This window comes from Corvus hawaiiensis, chromosome 1 (assembly GCF_020740725.1).
Source record: "Corvus hawaiiensis isolate bCorHaw1 chromosome 1, bCorHaw1.pri.cur, whole genome shotgun sequence".
NCBI classification, from domain to species: Eukaryota; Metazoa; Chordata; class Aves; order Passeriformes; family Corvidae; genus Corvus; species Corvus hawaiiensis.
This window is the reverse complement of record NC_063213.1, coordinates 22,546,945-22,564,069: the sequence shown is the minus strand read 5'-3', so window position 1 is coordinate 22,564,069 and position 17,125 is coordinate 22,546,945. Positions and strand designations below refer to the sequence as shown.

Sequence of the window (17,125 nt, the reverse complement as noted above, 5' to 3'; positions counted from 1 at the left end):
AAGCTGGCCGACAAGGCTGCATTAGCGAATATGCAGCTCCCTGCTGCTGATCCTAGATGGACAGTGGGAACAGATGCTTTGATGGGGACTGGTCCCTTCTCTGATCCCAGTCTACAGGGTACCTTGTCCTCTAGCATCCTGCAGCAAGCTCAACAGGTCGGCATGGCTGCCCTGTTGAAAACCATAGAGTTGTCAGCACTCAGAAAGCGATATACTGAAATAGTTCAAGGCAAATCAGAGTCATTCCTCTCTTTTGTAGAGAAAGTCGCTGCTTTTCTTGAGAAGCAGGTTGAGGATGACAGGTTAAGACAGATGTTGTTAAGGCAGTTACTGAGAGATAATGCAAATGAAGAGTGCAGAAAAATCATAGATGCCTTACCAGGGGATCCTGAGGTAACAGACATGGTCGAAGCCTGTGCTAAGGTGGGATCTGGGAACCAGAAAAGGTCTGCTTTGGCTGCGTTCCTGAAGCCTATTCACGCATCTTCTGAACCAAAGCAACCAAAACAGGCGAAAAAACAGAAGCGGCCTAAGCCAAACCAAAAAGAGAACACACCGATCCCCCAGTGCAAGAGGTGTGGCAGATCAGGGCATTGCTCGGACTATTGTAGATCCCAGACTCATGCCGATGGTCGGCCGTTGCCGGGAAACTTCCGCCGGGGTGCAAGGAGGGGGAATTGCTCTCCGATGCAGTCTCTCCCCCAGAGAGTGGCACAGGCCTACCCAGCCACCCTAGAGAGGGCACCCAGGGATCAGACGGATTTGACGGACACACCAATTTACCAGGTTTTTGAACAGAAGGCAATGCCAGGGCTGACATGCTGGCCAACCCTGCGAGGGTAGGGCCCCAGCCTGACAAAATTGCACAAGCCAAGGCATCGCACGGTTTCTTCCATCAAAGTGCACATACCCTGCAGAAGCAGTTCCATTTAACGCCAACCGAGGCGCGCGACATTGTCAGTGCTTGTGCCGACTGTCACGGACTCGTTGCGCCTTTGCCAGCGGGAGTAAACCCCAGAGAGCTAAAAGCCTTGCAGATTTGGCAAACGGATGTAACTCACATCCCAGAATTTGGGCAGCTGAAATATGTGCACGTGTCTATTGACACTTTCTCCTCAGCTATGTGGGCTACTGCTCACACTGGAGAGAAGGGCCGTGATGTCATTGCCCATTGGAAATTGGCTTTCTCAGTCCCGGGCATGCCAGCTTCTGTGAAAACCGATAATGGTCCTGCCTACGCCTCGGAGAAGACGCGGCAGTTTTTACACCTATGGGGTGTAGACCATACCTTTGGTATCCCACATTCTCCTACTGGCCAAGCCATTATTGAACGTGCTCATGGTACCTCGAAGCGTGTTTTGGACAAACAGAAAAGGGGAATGCATGGAGAAACCCCACAGAGTCGACTAGCAAAAGCTTTGTATACAATTAATCATTTTACAGTACCACAAAATTCAAATAATCCTGTTATTCTGAATCATTTTCTCTCATTGCAGTCTGCAGGTGAGACACAACTGCCCCAGGCAAAAGTCTGGGTACAGCATTTACTCACTAACCAGTGGGAAGGCCCTCATGAGCTTATCGTTTGGGGTCGTGGGTATGCTTGCGTTTCCACAGATACTGGGGTACGGTGGCTACCTTCAAAATGCGTTCACCCTGACCTACAGCACCAGAGGCAGAACAGGCAACCTCCAAATGATGACCAGAACGCCAACCATCCAAATGGTGACCAGAATGTATATCATCAGCCTAATGACTCTTCTGATGATGATCAAGATGTCGACCATCAGGCAGATGGTCCTTCCACAAGCAGAGACTGGGACAGTCCTTCTACAAGCAGAGACTGGGATGGTCCTTCCACAAGCAGAGACTGAACTTTAAATTTCTTGTTATGGAGTCAGATAGTTAAAGCCTTAAGGACATATTTAGAATTAATAACTGATGTAGATTTCTCTTTAGGATTAATAGTAGAGTTGTTATCTTATAAAACAAAAAGGGGGAATTGTAGATACAAAAATGCTGCTAGCAAGGATTTTCTTGCTAGTTTCTAAGTCCGTGAGAGATTTTTCTCTCTCACAGAAGAGGTAGCAGAGTTATGTAAACAACCAAGCCACCTGCAACCTTGAAAAGTCTTGTTTATGGTATAGTAGAAAAATATTTTGACAATGGATGTTTTAGGATTTTAGCCAATCACCCCCAAGGGGTGGCTGATCCTTTGTCCAATTAGACTATGAAGAAAAAAGTCTATAAAAGAGTTTGTAAAATAATTCAATCAATCAATCTTGCTGCACAATTCCTGCCTGCTGGATCTTCTCTCCTCCTCCTCCCTATGGCTGCAGGACACGGTGATATACCCTAGGGCCCAGGACTGCAGTAATAGATGACCTCTAGGGTCATCATTTCTTATTTTCAAACTACATTAATCTTTGCACTTTGAGATTGGCTGTATAGTTCAGGGAAGGTGAAGTGAAAACAGAGAAAAAGAAAAAAAACTAAAACTAAAGTTTAAAAAAATATTAAAATAAGAAAAGCATAGCTGAAATGTCACTGTTGGCATGCTGTGAGTTTGTGGGGTGATTTCCTATTGTGCTATATTAGATCCTAAACCAAATTACAGCTAGAATTTGGGTGTGGGAATGATTAGTCCTTGGCAATATTCCTGGGAAACAGACAACGCTCCTCTGGACTACAACTCCATCATACTGCTCTGCATGGGCTACTATGTGTGTAGCTTATTGCAGTAGGAATACATGGGCACGGGCTCAGTTCAGGCACTGACTGCAGTGCAAGCATGTACATATGCTTACAAGCACACACATTCTAGTTCCTCTTTTCTAGATAGAAGTCTGGTATGTGTACATTCTCTGACCTCTGCACATATTTATACATATTGCACATATTCATTTCTGTAAAGGATAATAAAAAATGTTTTTATAAATATGTTAATGGCAAAAAAAGGAGAGTGGCAAGGAAAACCTCTGTTCTTTATTGGACATGGTGGGCAATATAAGTTACCAAAGGTGAGGAAAGCTGAGGTACTTAACACCTCTTTGCATCAGTTTTCACCAAATAACACATGATCAGGACAACTGGTCTCCTGAGCTAGTAGATAGGGTCAGGGGGCAGAATAGATCCCCTGTAACCCAGGAGGAAGCAGTTAGTGACCAGTGGAGCCACTTCCGTGCTCACAAATCTTTGACACCAGGTGGGATCCATCCTAGAGTGATGAGGGAGCTGGCAGAAGAGCTCACTAAAGTGCTCTCCATCATTTATCATCAGTCTTGGCTAACCAGGGAAGTCCCAGATGACTGGAAGCTGGCCAGTGTGACGCCCATCTGTAAGAAGGGCCAAAAGGAGGATCCAGGAAACTACAGGCCTGTCAGCCTGACCTCAGTGCCCAGCAACATTATGAAACAGTTCATCTTGAGTGATCACATGGCACATACAAGGTAGCCTGGGGATCAGACCCAGCCAGCATGGATTTAGGACTAGCCAACCTGACCTCCTTCTATGATCAGGTGACCTGCCTGGTAGATGAGGGGAAGGCTGTGGATGTTGTCTACCTGGACTTCAGCAAAGCCTTTGACACCATCTCACACAGAATAATCCTGGAAAAGCTGGCAGCCCATGGCTTGGGGAGGTGCACATTTTTCTGGGTTAAGAACTGGTTGGATGGCTGGGCCCAGACAGTGGTGGTGAATGGTGCTGCCTCCAGTTGGTGGCCAGTCACTAGTGGGGTCCCCCATGGGATCTGTGTCAGGCCCAGTCCTGTTTAAAATCTTTATCATTGATCTGGATGAAGGGATCAAGCCTACCATTAGCAAATTTGCAGATGACACCAAGTTGGGTGTGAATGTCAGTCTGCTGGAGGGTAGGAGAGCTCTGCAGAGGGACCTGGACAGGCTGGATCCATGGGCCAAGTCCAATGATATGAAGTTTAACAAAACCAAGTGCTGGGTCCTGCACTTCGGTCACAACAACCCCCTGCAGCACTACAGGCTGGGGACAGAGTGGCTGGACAGTGGCCAGGCAGAAAGGGGATGCTGACTGATGGCAGACTGACCATGAGCCAGCAGTGTGCCCACGTGGCCAAGAAGGTCAATGGCATCCTGGCCTGGATCAGGAATAGTGTGGCCAGCAGGACCAGGGAAGTGATTCTTCCCCTGTACTCAGCACTGGTGACACCACACCTTGAGTACAGTGTCCAGTTCTGGGCCTCTCAATTTAGGAAGGAAGTTGAGATGCTGGAGCATGTCCAGAGAAGGGCAACAAGGCTGGTGAAGGGTATGGAACACAACTCCTATGAGGAGTGGCTGAGGGAGCTGGGGTTGTATAGCCTGGAGAAAAGGAGGCACAGGGGAGAGGCCTTAGCACTTTCTACAACTACCTGAAAGGCAGGTGGGGGTGTGTCTCTTCTCCCAGGCAACCAGCGACAGGACAAGAACAGTCTTAAGCTGCACCAGCAGAGGTGTAGGCTGGATATTAAGAAGTTCTTTACAGAAGGAGTGACCTGGTATTAGAATGGGCTGCCAAGGGAGGTGTTGGAGTCACCATCCCTGGAGGTGTTTAAGAAAAGACTGGATGTAGCACTTAGTGCCATGGTCTATTTGATAAGGTGGTGTTAGGTCATAGGTTGGACTCGATCATCTCAAAGGTCTTTTCCAATCTAGTTGATTCTGTGATTTCAGAACACAATTTCCTCTGAAACAGAGGTTTGGTTTAGTTTGTTTTTGGTGGGGTTATTTTGGGTTTGTTTTTTACTTTCTTTCTAGTTCGCTGCATTCTCTCAGAGGAAAAAAAGTCCAAATTTCTCCATCATACTCATGTATTTTCATGTCCTTCCAGTTCTCTCTTTTTTAACACTTTCCTTGCTTTATTGCACTCAGACACAGGACAGGAAACCCCATTCAGCACTGGGGCATCACAGGCTAGAATGAAATAGTAGTCATTCACTCATATCTGAGTTGCTGCTAAATGACTACCAGATCAAAAAGCAGCAAGATGGAAAAAAAAGGGAGTTCCGAACATACACAGAGTGAAAGTCAGTGTCCTGGGTTGCAGTGTATTCTATTACCATCCTCATGAGCTGTTGACATCAGGTGGGGCAGTGTTTCCTTGCCTCCTCCCTCCAGACTATCTTTTTGTTAATGGCCCATCATTGTCCTGCTGCATGACTCAGAGATAACTCCCTCCGGACCATCTTCTGTTAATGAGCCTAATCAACACCTGGCCTCATGACTCATTATCCCATTGTGAGATGCTCCACCCAGAGGGAGGAACCAAGCATTCCATCCTGGATATAATCTGAGATTCTGAACACCACAGACAACCTTTCCACTGGATTTCCAGAGGACAGGAGCTACATAGCCACCACTGGACCTTCTGAGGAAGAGCAGACCCTCTTTCTACAGGATCACCATGTCAGGAGGACTGCAGCCACCATTCTACTGCATTGCTACCACCACCCTGACTAACAGGGTGCCAGGTTGTATCCTGACTGTCAGTTTAGCCCAGTGTTATCCGCCTTTTTTTTTTTTTTTCCCCTCCTTTTATTTCTGTATTAAATTGTTATTCTGACTTGGTGTCTCCCACTAGTTTGTTTTCAAACTAGCACAGTTGGCTATACTTGGGTAGCTGTTTTGATCCAGTAACCTTTTGGAGCAGAGTGGCCCCAAGTGAAAACTGTCCTTCTTCCATGGTTTGAGGAGAAAAAGGGAATCCATTTCCTCACCACTGGAGTACAATTCACATTACTCAACATTGCACCTGTTCCTACCGAATACAACTTGCAGTGCATTTTCTTTAACAAATGGTCCTAAAAACAACAGTGACCAATTAGTATCTCACAGGAGGTTTTGAGTAGGTAACTGCACTGAGTGTATTAGCTGCAATTCTGATCTAAATCCTTTTTACTTCAGGTGCAATCAGAAGCAAGTGACACAACTTCCATCAGGATCAGGCTGTCCGAATCAGCTGTTGAGACAGACAGCACCTGACTCCTTCCAAATCTGCTTCTCTTAAACAGCAGTGTTTACTGCTCTAGTTGCAGTATGACTGCAATTCACATGTGCAATCTACATTCAACAGAGGAGACTCTGGATGTTTACAGGAGGCAGGGGAGCATGTGATTCCTCAGGGAAGAGTATCCAGTTCTGTTTTCAGAACTGAAAACAATAACTGTGTGGCAATCAAGGAACTGCAGAAAGGCAGATCGTGTGCACAAAACATAGTTCCCAAGTGTGAGCAGCTCTACAGTTGTTGAAACTGGTCTAAAAGACATAGCAAGCGCTGCACTATGCCGTGTTAGCTTGTACCTCTCTGTCCTATACTCCATCACCCAATATACACTGGTGGCAGCATTTTTTCAGGTTTCTTACTGAGCTGCACAAAAAAAGGTATCATCAGCATACAATGATCACCACAAGTGACAGACAATTTGTATCGTGGTTTTCTATAGCCTACCAAAGGCGCTCATTGCATGAAAAAGAGTGTTGGAATTTTGTTCGGCTGAAACACGTGATTTTTCCTTATCTCTTTTTCCAATGGCTCCAAATACAGAGTTTGCAACAACTGGGGAGTGTTTAAGAAGGCCTGAGCTGCAGTAAGAGCCTCAACATCTGCTGACCTTGGTTCACGTGTCTGCTCTGCACTACAAAGACTCCATGACCTTGGAACTGCACACTGGTTAGTGAAAGGACTTCAGCAAAATGAAGTGCAGTAGAACAGAATTACATGTATTCAAGTACCAGCCACAAACTGAGCAATCACTGAATGGCCATGGTATAACAGGAGACAACTGCAAAACATTGACTAGATGAACCTCCCTTTCACTGTCACCTTTGCCTCTACACTTCTACCAATGCAAGGGCAAATTAGATGCATGGAAAAAGTGAGGCAAATAATGTGTGGAAAAGATCTGCTCCATGGAATCTGACTAAAAGTAATTTAATTCCTTTTTCTGGCTGCAGCAGTAACCAGGAGAAAGAAGAGAATGAACACATATGTATCGGGTACACTTTGAGCATTCCCTGCTATTTATTCTCCCCAGCTGTGTGGGCCAGCAACTTTCTGAGCCTCCAGCTGAATCCAAACTGCAATGGTTGATCACCACTCTGGAATCTATCTTCCTTCAATTTCTCTGGCCGATTTTCAAATGTATTTCTTTTGTTTGTCTTGAGAACCACAGTGGTTCTCAAGACATAGTGCACATATTGTGCACTAAGTATTGTTTTAAGCCCTCTATCCATTCCTGGCATTGTTGTCAGACTTCAGCTGTCTGTAGGTTTCTGTCCAAGCCAGTTCAGATGTTTTTGCTGTAGAGAACTGGATAGACATCAGCATTTCCAGATCCCAGCACTCGTTATGCTCAGATAAGGGGAATGAATTATCCTTTGAATGTACTATCTCCCTACCTTAAGATAAGAAGAAAGCTTAGACAATACAATTCTTCGTATTAGGTGAAATGAATTCCAGCAAATATGTGTTGGCAGATTGTGTATGCTGAAAAGCTTGATGCAGAGAAATTTTCCATCTTTCTGCCAGCATCGTGTGAAAGTCTTACTTTCACACACACGCTAGCTGAGAGGTTTTTGTAAACCAATCCTTTATCTCGCAGGTGCAAGATTGTTTTCAGTACTGTTATGATACTGACTGGATAAATATTTTGAAATGGATGCTGTAGGGTTTAACGAATCATTCAAAGAGGTGGATGGTCAAAGGACCAATAACCTTATGCCATTCAAGTGAACCAGGTTATATAAACGAGTTTGGAAATGAATAAATAATTCAATTTCCTCCTGGATCGAGGTCTGTGTCGTTTTCTTGCCATCTCTGGTACAACAGCGACATCTGGTGACCTGCGATGTATACTACAACCGCACCCGAACTTAGAACCCCAAAGACAAACCGAATCGACACGCGTCTTTCTAGGAGGTACGTGCCCTGCCCGGGGATACGGGGAAGGGACCAGCCAAGGCGATAGCGCTGGCTGCAAAGACCAACCCTAGTCAAGGCACCAGGGTATTAGACAAAATCTGAAAAGATGGGAATCAAATCCAGTAAAGAAAGCACAGTACTTTCTGCTTGGAAAACTGTATTAACGCTCACAGGAGCTACCATATCTGAGGACGCTCTGTGTGATTTGTTACACTGGGCAGTAGACCACGAGTTTTCAGCAGACCCTGACACTGTGTTCAGCCTAGAAGCTTGGCAACGGTTGGGGGATAGGTTAATTTACAAGATCGTGTACAGAGACAAGAACGTAGTCGATTTGGTCCGTACCTGGCGTTCCTCATTTGACATACTACAGCAGAGGACAGCGGGAGGAGAAGGAAAAGAATTACCCGGCTCTGAGGGTAGGGGTTCTGAGGGGGACGAAGGGAACTGAGCTATCAGAAAGTGGAGAGACTCAGGGCAGCATAGCTGCCGCGTCTCCAGCACCCCCGGAACTAGCAGGAATTGTAGAGACGGTTCAGAGATCCTATCTCTCGCCACGTGCCTATGTGCCCTCTATCTACCCCTCTCCCCGTGATTTCCTCATGCCAAAATATCCCTCACCCGCGGAACAACTTGCAAAAATACCCGAACAACAGAAAGGACTTGCCGAGCGCCTCCCACCCTTTGCTCCTGCGGCCTCTCCCTCCTCCGCGTTGCAGATGTCCGCGCTGCCTTCAGCTAGCGCTTGCAGGAACTGTCATCCCTACAGCCCCTCCAGCTGAGATCCTACCACATACAGCTGCGTCGCTTCTCTCGCAGGGGCCAGTGGTGGCACCGCCGCTTGAAACGCCCGCGCCCCTCACCGTTCTCGCCGCCACTCGCCCCCTGCAACCATCCCTGGCAGCGCCACTCAAAACCCCCGCGCTGCTTCCGCCGCAGCCATCTCTGACAGCCGCTATAGCGGCGCGGCCAGCCCCGCCGGCACATGTCTCTTTCCAGTATCAGCGCACCTGGTGCATGGTTTTATTCTGCGCGGGTGCCCGCAGTGCCCAGTTGTTCTGGGCATGTGCCCGCAGGGCCCAGCTGTTCTGCACACGCGCCCGCACCCGCATGGCCTTCTGCGCATGCACTCGCATCCAGGTATCTTTCTGCACGTGCATCTGCATCCGGGTGGCCTCCTGCACAGAGGCAGACAGCACAGCTGCCACAAATGACGGAGCCATTCCTTTTGGCGCGGCAACTGCGAGTGCTGCAGGAGGCAGCAATGCTGCTGTTACAGGTGACGGCTGCAGTGCCCGCGCCCCCGGCACGACCCGGGAAGGCTATGCCAATTGGCGCACCGCCGCCCGGGTTGCGCCGGCGTCGTCCACAGCGCCAGCTATGATGCTCATGCCAACGGCGGTGCCTGCACGGACAGCAGTGCTGCCACAAGCGACAACACCCCAAATAGCACTGCTGCAAGTAGCTACATCACGACCCCCCACACAACCATCTACAGCCTCCGCCTTTACGTCTCCTCTGGCCCGGCATCCATACCCTGCCCGCCTCCCTCATCTGCATTGGAGCCATCAGAAGTCCCCCTGCCTGACGAAGCAAGCAGTGATACAGAGGAAACACCTGCTCCACAGTGGAAGACTGAGGCATTAACTGGACGCCGGCAGCCAGTAAGATGACTGCTCCAGAACCACCCTTGGACACTTCCAACATGTCAGGTGACCGTGCGTCCAAGAAACTCAAGGCATTTTTGGGAGTCAGTTAGACTGTGAGCTCTGGAGGTGGGAGACTGGGATTTAATAGAGAAAGTAGGGATGCCTGAAGATGCAGGGGGAGCTGTGCAGGATCAGATGGTTGTTACAGCACCTCAAGAAGGTGTACCAGTAGATCAAGGTGATAGTGAACCCTCGCAGGGGGTTATCCAAGCCTAACCTGTGTCTAAGGCTATTCTAAATATGGGTCAACCGGACAGGCATGACGTTATTGCCTGGAGATTAGTGCAGGATTTGCAATCCAAGGTAGCACAATATGGGCTCGGTTCTCCTGAAGTCATGCAAGTTATTAGAGTGTTGAATACTGATCTGTGGGAGTGTGTCTTGTTTGGTTCAGTCCAGGTCTCCCCTTTGGGTTTCGTATTACTGTACCATCCCAGTTTATACCCTCCTGGTTTCGTGTTCATAACCCTGCTTTCTCTATTTGTCTCCTCCCAGACCCCTGCCAATCGCTCCGGCACCCCTCCCAAGCTTCTAGAAAGTTCTGGCAGGGGCGTCGAGTGATTGGTCTTGGGGGGAGGATCCCTCCCTTCCTTTCCCAAGATAGGTTCCCTTGTGAGTCCCTCATCCCACAGACCCGTCCTTCTCCTTCCCTGATTCGATGCCATTGTCATCCCTCCCCTGTCGCCACCCCCCCATAAAACCCCTGGCAGGCGCGTTCAGGGTTGCTCATTGCTGGACACCCCTGGGGGGCGAGGTCCCCTGTTCGGAGACACAATAAACCTTCCGGATTTCATCCACAATTGAGCCTGCCTCCTTCTTCCACCACTTGCCTCTATTGCCGCAGTCCTGTGGAAGGACCCACGAGCCAGACCTCTGGTCTCCCGGATTCCGGAGGCTGGTCCCCGCAGCCTCCTGCGTCCAGAGCTGACCGGGCAAAGTGGGAACTGCTCCAAAAAGGACGCAGAGGCACTGATCTGCTTGCTCCGTTCAATATTAAGCATCTAGGTCAGGTGTTATTTCAACCTGTGCAATTTACAGTTTTTGAGAACAACTGGAGAAGGATGGCTGAAGAGACTGCAGTAGGGAATATGCAACTGCCTCCCAATGATCCCAGACATGCAGTTGGAGTAGATGCCCTTATGGGAACTAATTACTTTGCTAATCCCGATCTCCAAGCTACCTGGCATCCTCATGTCCTTGAACAGGCTCAAAGGATTGGTATGGCAGCCCTATTAAAAAGCATAGACATGGCTGCTCCTAAAATATGACATGTGAAAATATCTCGGGGTAGAAAGAGCAATTTTTATCCTTCGTGGAAAAAATTGCTGCGGCCCTCGAGAAGATGAGACGTTAAGGCAGATGTTGTGCAAACAATTAGCAAGAGATAATGCTAATGATGCGTGTAGAAAGATCATAGATGCTCTGCCAGGGGACCCTACGCTAGCAGAAATGGTCAAAGCCTGCTCTAAGGTGGGGTCTGGGGATCATAAAATGTCTGCTCTGGCTGCAGTTCTGGGGCCTATTCAAGCATATCCTGATCGTGGACAAAGGAAGCCTAAGGTTGAGAGCAAGCAGAAACAGGCTAGACAGAAGCGGAAAGAGAAAAAGGGAAGTGCCCACTGCGCGAGATGTGATAGGCCAGGTCATTATGCAAAATATTGTCAGTCTGTGTACCATGCCAACAGTCAGCTTTTGATTAGCTCGGAAACGTGAACAGGAGCACAAGGGGGAACTGCACACAGATGCAAATGTTTCCCCAGGGCATGCCACCAACACAGGCCTACTCAGCCAGCTTAGAGGCAGCACCCAGGGATCAGCCGGGGTGGATGTGCACACCACAGCAACAGTCATCTTAGAATCCTGTCGTGTTTATAAGGTTCCCTTGGATGCATTTGGACCCCTCAGTCAGGGGTTCAGTGCACTGCTTGTGGGAAGATCTAGGGTGACCCTTCAAGGGATCTTTGTACACCCAGGAGTCATTGATGCTGACTTTACAGGCCAGATTTGTGCTATGGTTTCCATACCCACCCCCCCCCCGACCCCCCATCACTATCCCTGAAAAGACTCGCATTGCTCAACTTGTGCCTTTTAAGTCATGTGTCCCCAGGACAGACCAATGAAGTTGCAGAGATGGCAGCTTTGGATCTACAGGACTTCCACAGATCTTCTGGACTGCAGACATCTCTAGACAAAAGCCACAGATGACATGTACTCTAATCCTGCCATATGCCCATCCGCCCCAGATCCAGCTCAGAGGTTTGATCGATGTGGGTGCTGACACGACAATCATCTTCTCTGCATGGCCTCTGTCATAGGTTAGCAAGCATAGTCCCGGAAGGGATGTCCTTGCTAAGGGGGGCTTACAGCTTCCTCTGGGACCTGATAGAACCTATCAGCTGGCCAGTCTGAATATGGACAATTCTTTAAGCCACTTAGAGTTGTGACCGCCTCTGTGATACACACTTAAGAATAGACAAACTCTCCCCCCAAGCTCTCTCTCGTTTCCGGTGCTGGGACAGGTGGCTGCGGGGCCCGAGTGGGGCCCAGTGGGCCCGGCCCAGGCCCTGCTTGGGCCAGGCTGGGCCGGGCCACGGCTCCAGGATGACCCCCCCAGCAGGGCTGTGGGCAGCCAGAGTGGCTCAGACCGCCCCCCCCCACTGTGGCCAAGATTTCAGCGAAATCGGCACCTCTGTCTGGCAGAGGTCAGGTGACCAACACCAATAAGCCACACAGCTGCAAGGCCGAGGTGAGATTAACTTTTATTGCTGTGAAGAGCTGAAAACCCTAGGGAAGAGAGAGAGGAGATGCTTAAAGCTGAAATTCTGTTGTGAAGCTATGATATATCAGAGTATCCCGTTGTAATTTCATGAAGATATGGGGGGTGGAGTGTTCAACTCGTAAGCAAAAGCACCTGCGCTGAGATAGGCAGATGCTGATGCAGCTGTAACATGAGAAGTTTGGACAGGGAGAGATGAACCAGATGAGGACTTTTGCTCCAAATGGGAAAGGAGAAAACCTCAGTTCCTAGAGATGGACCAGATGAGGACTTTTGCTCCAAATGGGAAAGGAGAAAACCTCAGTTCCTAGAGATGCTCCCAGAGATAGTCCTAACGATGAAGATGAGGAAGACCCTTTGCTCCCAGGGAAGGAGAAGGGCCTCTGTTTTTTGTTTCTGAACGGCTCAACCTTAAAATTATACCCCAAAAAACTTCAAGAGTGGACCCTCGAAAGCAGTTGCGGGAAAAGCTGCAAGTCAGGGGAAGGGACTCACATGCAAGCAGAGAGACTCCTCTTCCTAAATGGATTGAACAATATTTGGAAGTGGGCAGCTGTCTCGTTGTGATAATGTTTTCATAGCATGAGCAAGAAGAGACTTCTCTTTCTAAATGGACTGAACAAGGTTATTATGGAAGTGGTAAACAGACTGAACATCTCAAGGGTTGTCTTTTTACATTGTCAGTGGGAGAAGGGAAGAAGGTGGGGGGAGGAGGAGAGTTCTGAAGGTGGTATAATTTTTTTTCCCTTCTTTTAGGTCTGTTAATAAACTTCTTTATATTTCTTTCAAGTTTGGTGCCTGCTCTGCGTTTCTCCTAATTCTTATCTCACAGCAGATAAACAGTAATGAGTATTTTGGACCAAACCACTACACTAAATTAGTGTTTCCGCCCGGTTATGAACTCAACCCGCTACAGCCTCCTACATGGCCTTTAGCCCCTGTGAGGTCGACCATCGCAGTGTTGGGAGGAACCACACGGAGCTGTGTGTTTAAGCAAATGACCTGTAGTGGTAAAAAACGCAGAGGGACAAAGAGCTACAGTTCGGCCCTATGTCACTGCAGCTCCGCTTAACCTCTGGGGGTGGGATGCGTTGGCAGCTTGGGGGGTACGGATTGGAACAAATTTTTGATGGGGGTCACTGTGCTAAAGGGAGCACAGTATCCTACACTGCCTTTGCAGTGGCTAGTAAGCAAACCCATCTGGGAATCACAGTGGCCCCTACTAAAAGAGTATTAGTTGCCCTTTGTAAGTTGGTTCAAGAACAATTACAACAGGGACATCTTGAACCTTCTACTAGTCCCTGGAATACCCCTGTTTTCATAATTAAGAAAAAATCAGGGAAATGGAGACTGTTGCAGGATCTCCGAAAAACCAAGGCAGTGATGGAAAGTATGGGGTCATTGCAGCCTGGTATGCCCTCACCCACCATGATCCCAACATTGATTTGAAGGACTGCTTTTTCACAATTCCTTTGCACCCTAATCACAAACCAAAATTTGCTTTTACTGTGCCTGCAGTTAACAAGGCTGAACCTGTGAAGAGATATCAATGGAAGGTTCTACCTCAGGGCATGAAGAACAGCCCGACTATCTGCCAATGGTATGTCGCTCAGGCTTTGTCCAGAGTCTGTGAGCAGTTTCCTGAGGCATACTGCTACCATTACATGGATGATATCCTGGTGGCAGCATCCACCCAGGACGAGCTGCTGAGGATACAGCCTCAGCTGCTCGTTGCTCTGCATTCTTATGGATTTCAAGTGGCTCCGGAGAAAGTTCAGCAGCATCTTCCTTGGAAATACTTAGGAGTCAAAATTTTGGATCAAACTATACAACACCAAGAGGTGCAATTCTCAGATTGTATTAAGACCCAGAATGATGCTCAGAAATTGCTGGGTATCATCACCTTACTTAGGGCTAACCACGACACAACTTTCCCCACTTTTTAATATTTTAAAGGGGGACACCAAGTCGAATTCACCTCAGAAACTGACTTCTGAAGCATAACGAGTGCTGGAGGAGGTTCAACAGGCTGTTTCTGCTCGTCAGGTTTATCGAGTGGATCCCTCCATTGATATCACTGTTTTCATTACCACTCCAGATTTTCATCCTACAGGTATCATTGGCCAGTGGAATAAACAGTGCCCCGACCCTTTCCATATCCTGGAATGGGTCTTCTTGCCTCATCAGATGAAAAAGACAGAACCCATGTTGTTTGAATTGATCACTTGTTTGATAATCAAATGCCGCCGACTTTGTTTGCAATTAATGGCAGCAGATCCTGCAACAATTGTTCTTCCAGTACAGCAGGAACACTTTGAGTGGAGCCTTACTAACAGTGCTCCTTTGCAAAGTGCACTGCAGATCTTTTTGGGGCAGATTGCTTATCATCTGCCCAGCCACAAATTACTGCAGTTGGCAAAATCGACCAGCTTCACCTTACAACCAAAAAATAGTTAGGTGCCAGTGCAAGGGCCCACCATCTTCACTGATGGCTCCAGAAAACAGGGAAAGCCACTGTTACCTGGAAGGAGGATTCTGACTGGCAGGTGCTGGAAGGCTACGAGTCAGGCTCTGCCCAGATGGTTGAATTGAGGGCTGTTGCCATGGCTTTTCAGCGGTTCTCTCAGTTACCTTTGAATCTGGTCACTGATTCTGCTTACATAGCAGATATAACCCAACACTTAAATTGTTCACTTTTGAAAGAAGTCAATAATGCAGCTCTGTTTTCACTATTGAAAACTTTGTGGAGTGCAATTCAAGCTCAAGTTCACCCATATTACATTCTGCATATTCCAAGTCACACCAATTTGCTAGGTTTCATAATAGAAGGTAATTCCAGGGCTGACATGCTGGCCAACCCTGTGTAGGTAGCGCCTCAGCCTGACAAAATTGCACAAGCCATGGAATCACATGGTTTTTCCCACCAAAGCGCGCATACCCTGCAGAAGCAGTTTCACTTAACGCCAACTGAGGCTCGTGACATCGTCAGCGCTTGTGCTGACTGTCACGGACTCGCTGCACCTTTACCACAGGGGGTAAACCCCAGAGGCCTCAAAGCCTTGCAGCTTTGGCAAATGGATGTAACGCATATTCCTGATTTTGGCAGATTTAAGTATGTGCATATGTGTATTGACACTTTCTTCTCAGCTATGTGGGCATCTGCTCATACTGGAGAGACAGGCTGCGATATTGTTGCCCATTGGAAACTGACTTTCGCGATCTTGGGCGTGCCTTCTTCTGTGAAAACCGATAATGGCCCTGCCTACACCTCACAGAAGATGTGGCAGTTTTTACACCTATGGGGTGTGAACCATACTTCTGGTATTCCGCATTCTCCAACTGGCCAAGCCATTGTTGAATGCACTCATGGCACCTTGAAGCGTGTTTTGGAGAAACAAAAAGGGGGAATGCATGGAGAAACCCATAGAGTTGACTAGAAAAAGCTCTATATACAATTAATCATCTTACAGTGTCACCAAATTCTGTTACAATCCTGTTACTTTGAATCATTTTCTTTCATTGCAGTCTTCAGGCGAGACGCACCTGCCTCAAGCGAAAGTCTGTGTATGGGATCTACTTACTAACAAGTGGGAAGGCTGGTGTGAGCTTATTGCTTGGGGTTGTGGGTATGCTTGTGTTTCCACAGATACTGGGGTACGGTGGCTACCTGCAAGACGCGTTCGCCCTGACCTGCGGCACCAGAAGCAGAATGGGACCAACAGACAACCTCCAAATGATGACCAGACAAATGAAGATCATCAGCCGAATGATCCTTCGAATGATGACCAAGATGTCGACCATCAGTCAGATGATCCTTCTACAAGCAAAGAATTAACTTTAAGTTTTCTTTTGCTACGGAGTCAGAATGTTAAAGCCCTTAAGGCTATCTAGAATTAGCAACTGATGTAAAGCCCTTAAGGCTATTTAGAATTAATAACTGATGTAGAATTGGGTTCACTAGATGTATCTCCCATGGCACTGCTGGAGAATCTCTCTGCCCACTTTAAATCAGTGTCTGATTTGGATTCAGTTTGGTAACAGCCATTACCAAACTGATCCCTTATGCTGTGTTTGTTCTCCTTTCTGCAAGGGGCCCTGCAGAGGATTATAAATGCTACCTTTTTGGTCTTAAAACAAAAAGGGGGAATTGTGTATGCTGAAAAGCTTGATGCAGAGAAATTTTCCAGCTTTCTGCCAGCATCGTGTGAAAGTCTTACTTTCACACATACGCTAGCTGAGAGGTTTTTGTAAACCAATCCTTTATCTCGCAGGTGCAAGATTGTTTTGCAGTATTGTTATGATACTGACTGGAGAAATATTTTGAAATGGATGTTGTAGGGTTAAACGAATCATTCTAAGAGGTGGATGGTCAAAGGACCAATAACCTGAACCAGGTTATATAAACGAGTTTGGAAATTAATAAATAATTCCATTTCCTCCTGGATCGAGGTCTGTGTCGTTTTCTTGCCATCCCACAGCGATAGCAGATTCACACAAAATATCTGTGGCAGAGAGAAAACCAAGGTTGGGTTTCTCATTCATCCTCTTTCGACCACTGTTAAAAGAGTTATCAACAACTTCACTTACATTCTCTTTCTAAATAACCCGAAGTCTTTACCTTTATTAGCCCAGCCATATCAAATTAAGTGTGTCTACAGTGTAAACAGGTTCTACTGTGTGTCCTGGGTTGCAGCGTGTTCTATTA

At 47.6% G+C, this 17,125-nt stretch overlaps 1 protein-coding gene across 4 annotated transcripts in view; it reads right to left on the bottom strand.

Annotated features, from left to right (window-relative positions):
• PDE1C (phosphodiesterase 1C) overlaps positions 1-17,125 on the bottom strand; it is a 369,889-nt gene that overhangs the window by 83,256 nt on the left and 269,508 nt on the right. Inside the window, exon 9 of one of the 4 annotated variants that reach the window (XM_048296137.1) lies at positions 16,088-16,237. The exons of the other annotated variants lie outside the window; for them this stretch is intronic. Within the exon in view, the coding sequence (XP_048152094.1) occupies positions 16,088-16,237 (150 nt within the window). The remainder of the gene's footprint in view (positions 1-16,087; positions 16,238-17,125) is intronic. 4 annotated transcript variants of the gene reach the window in all.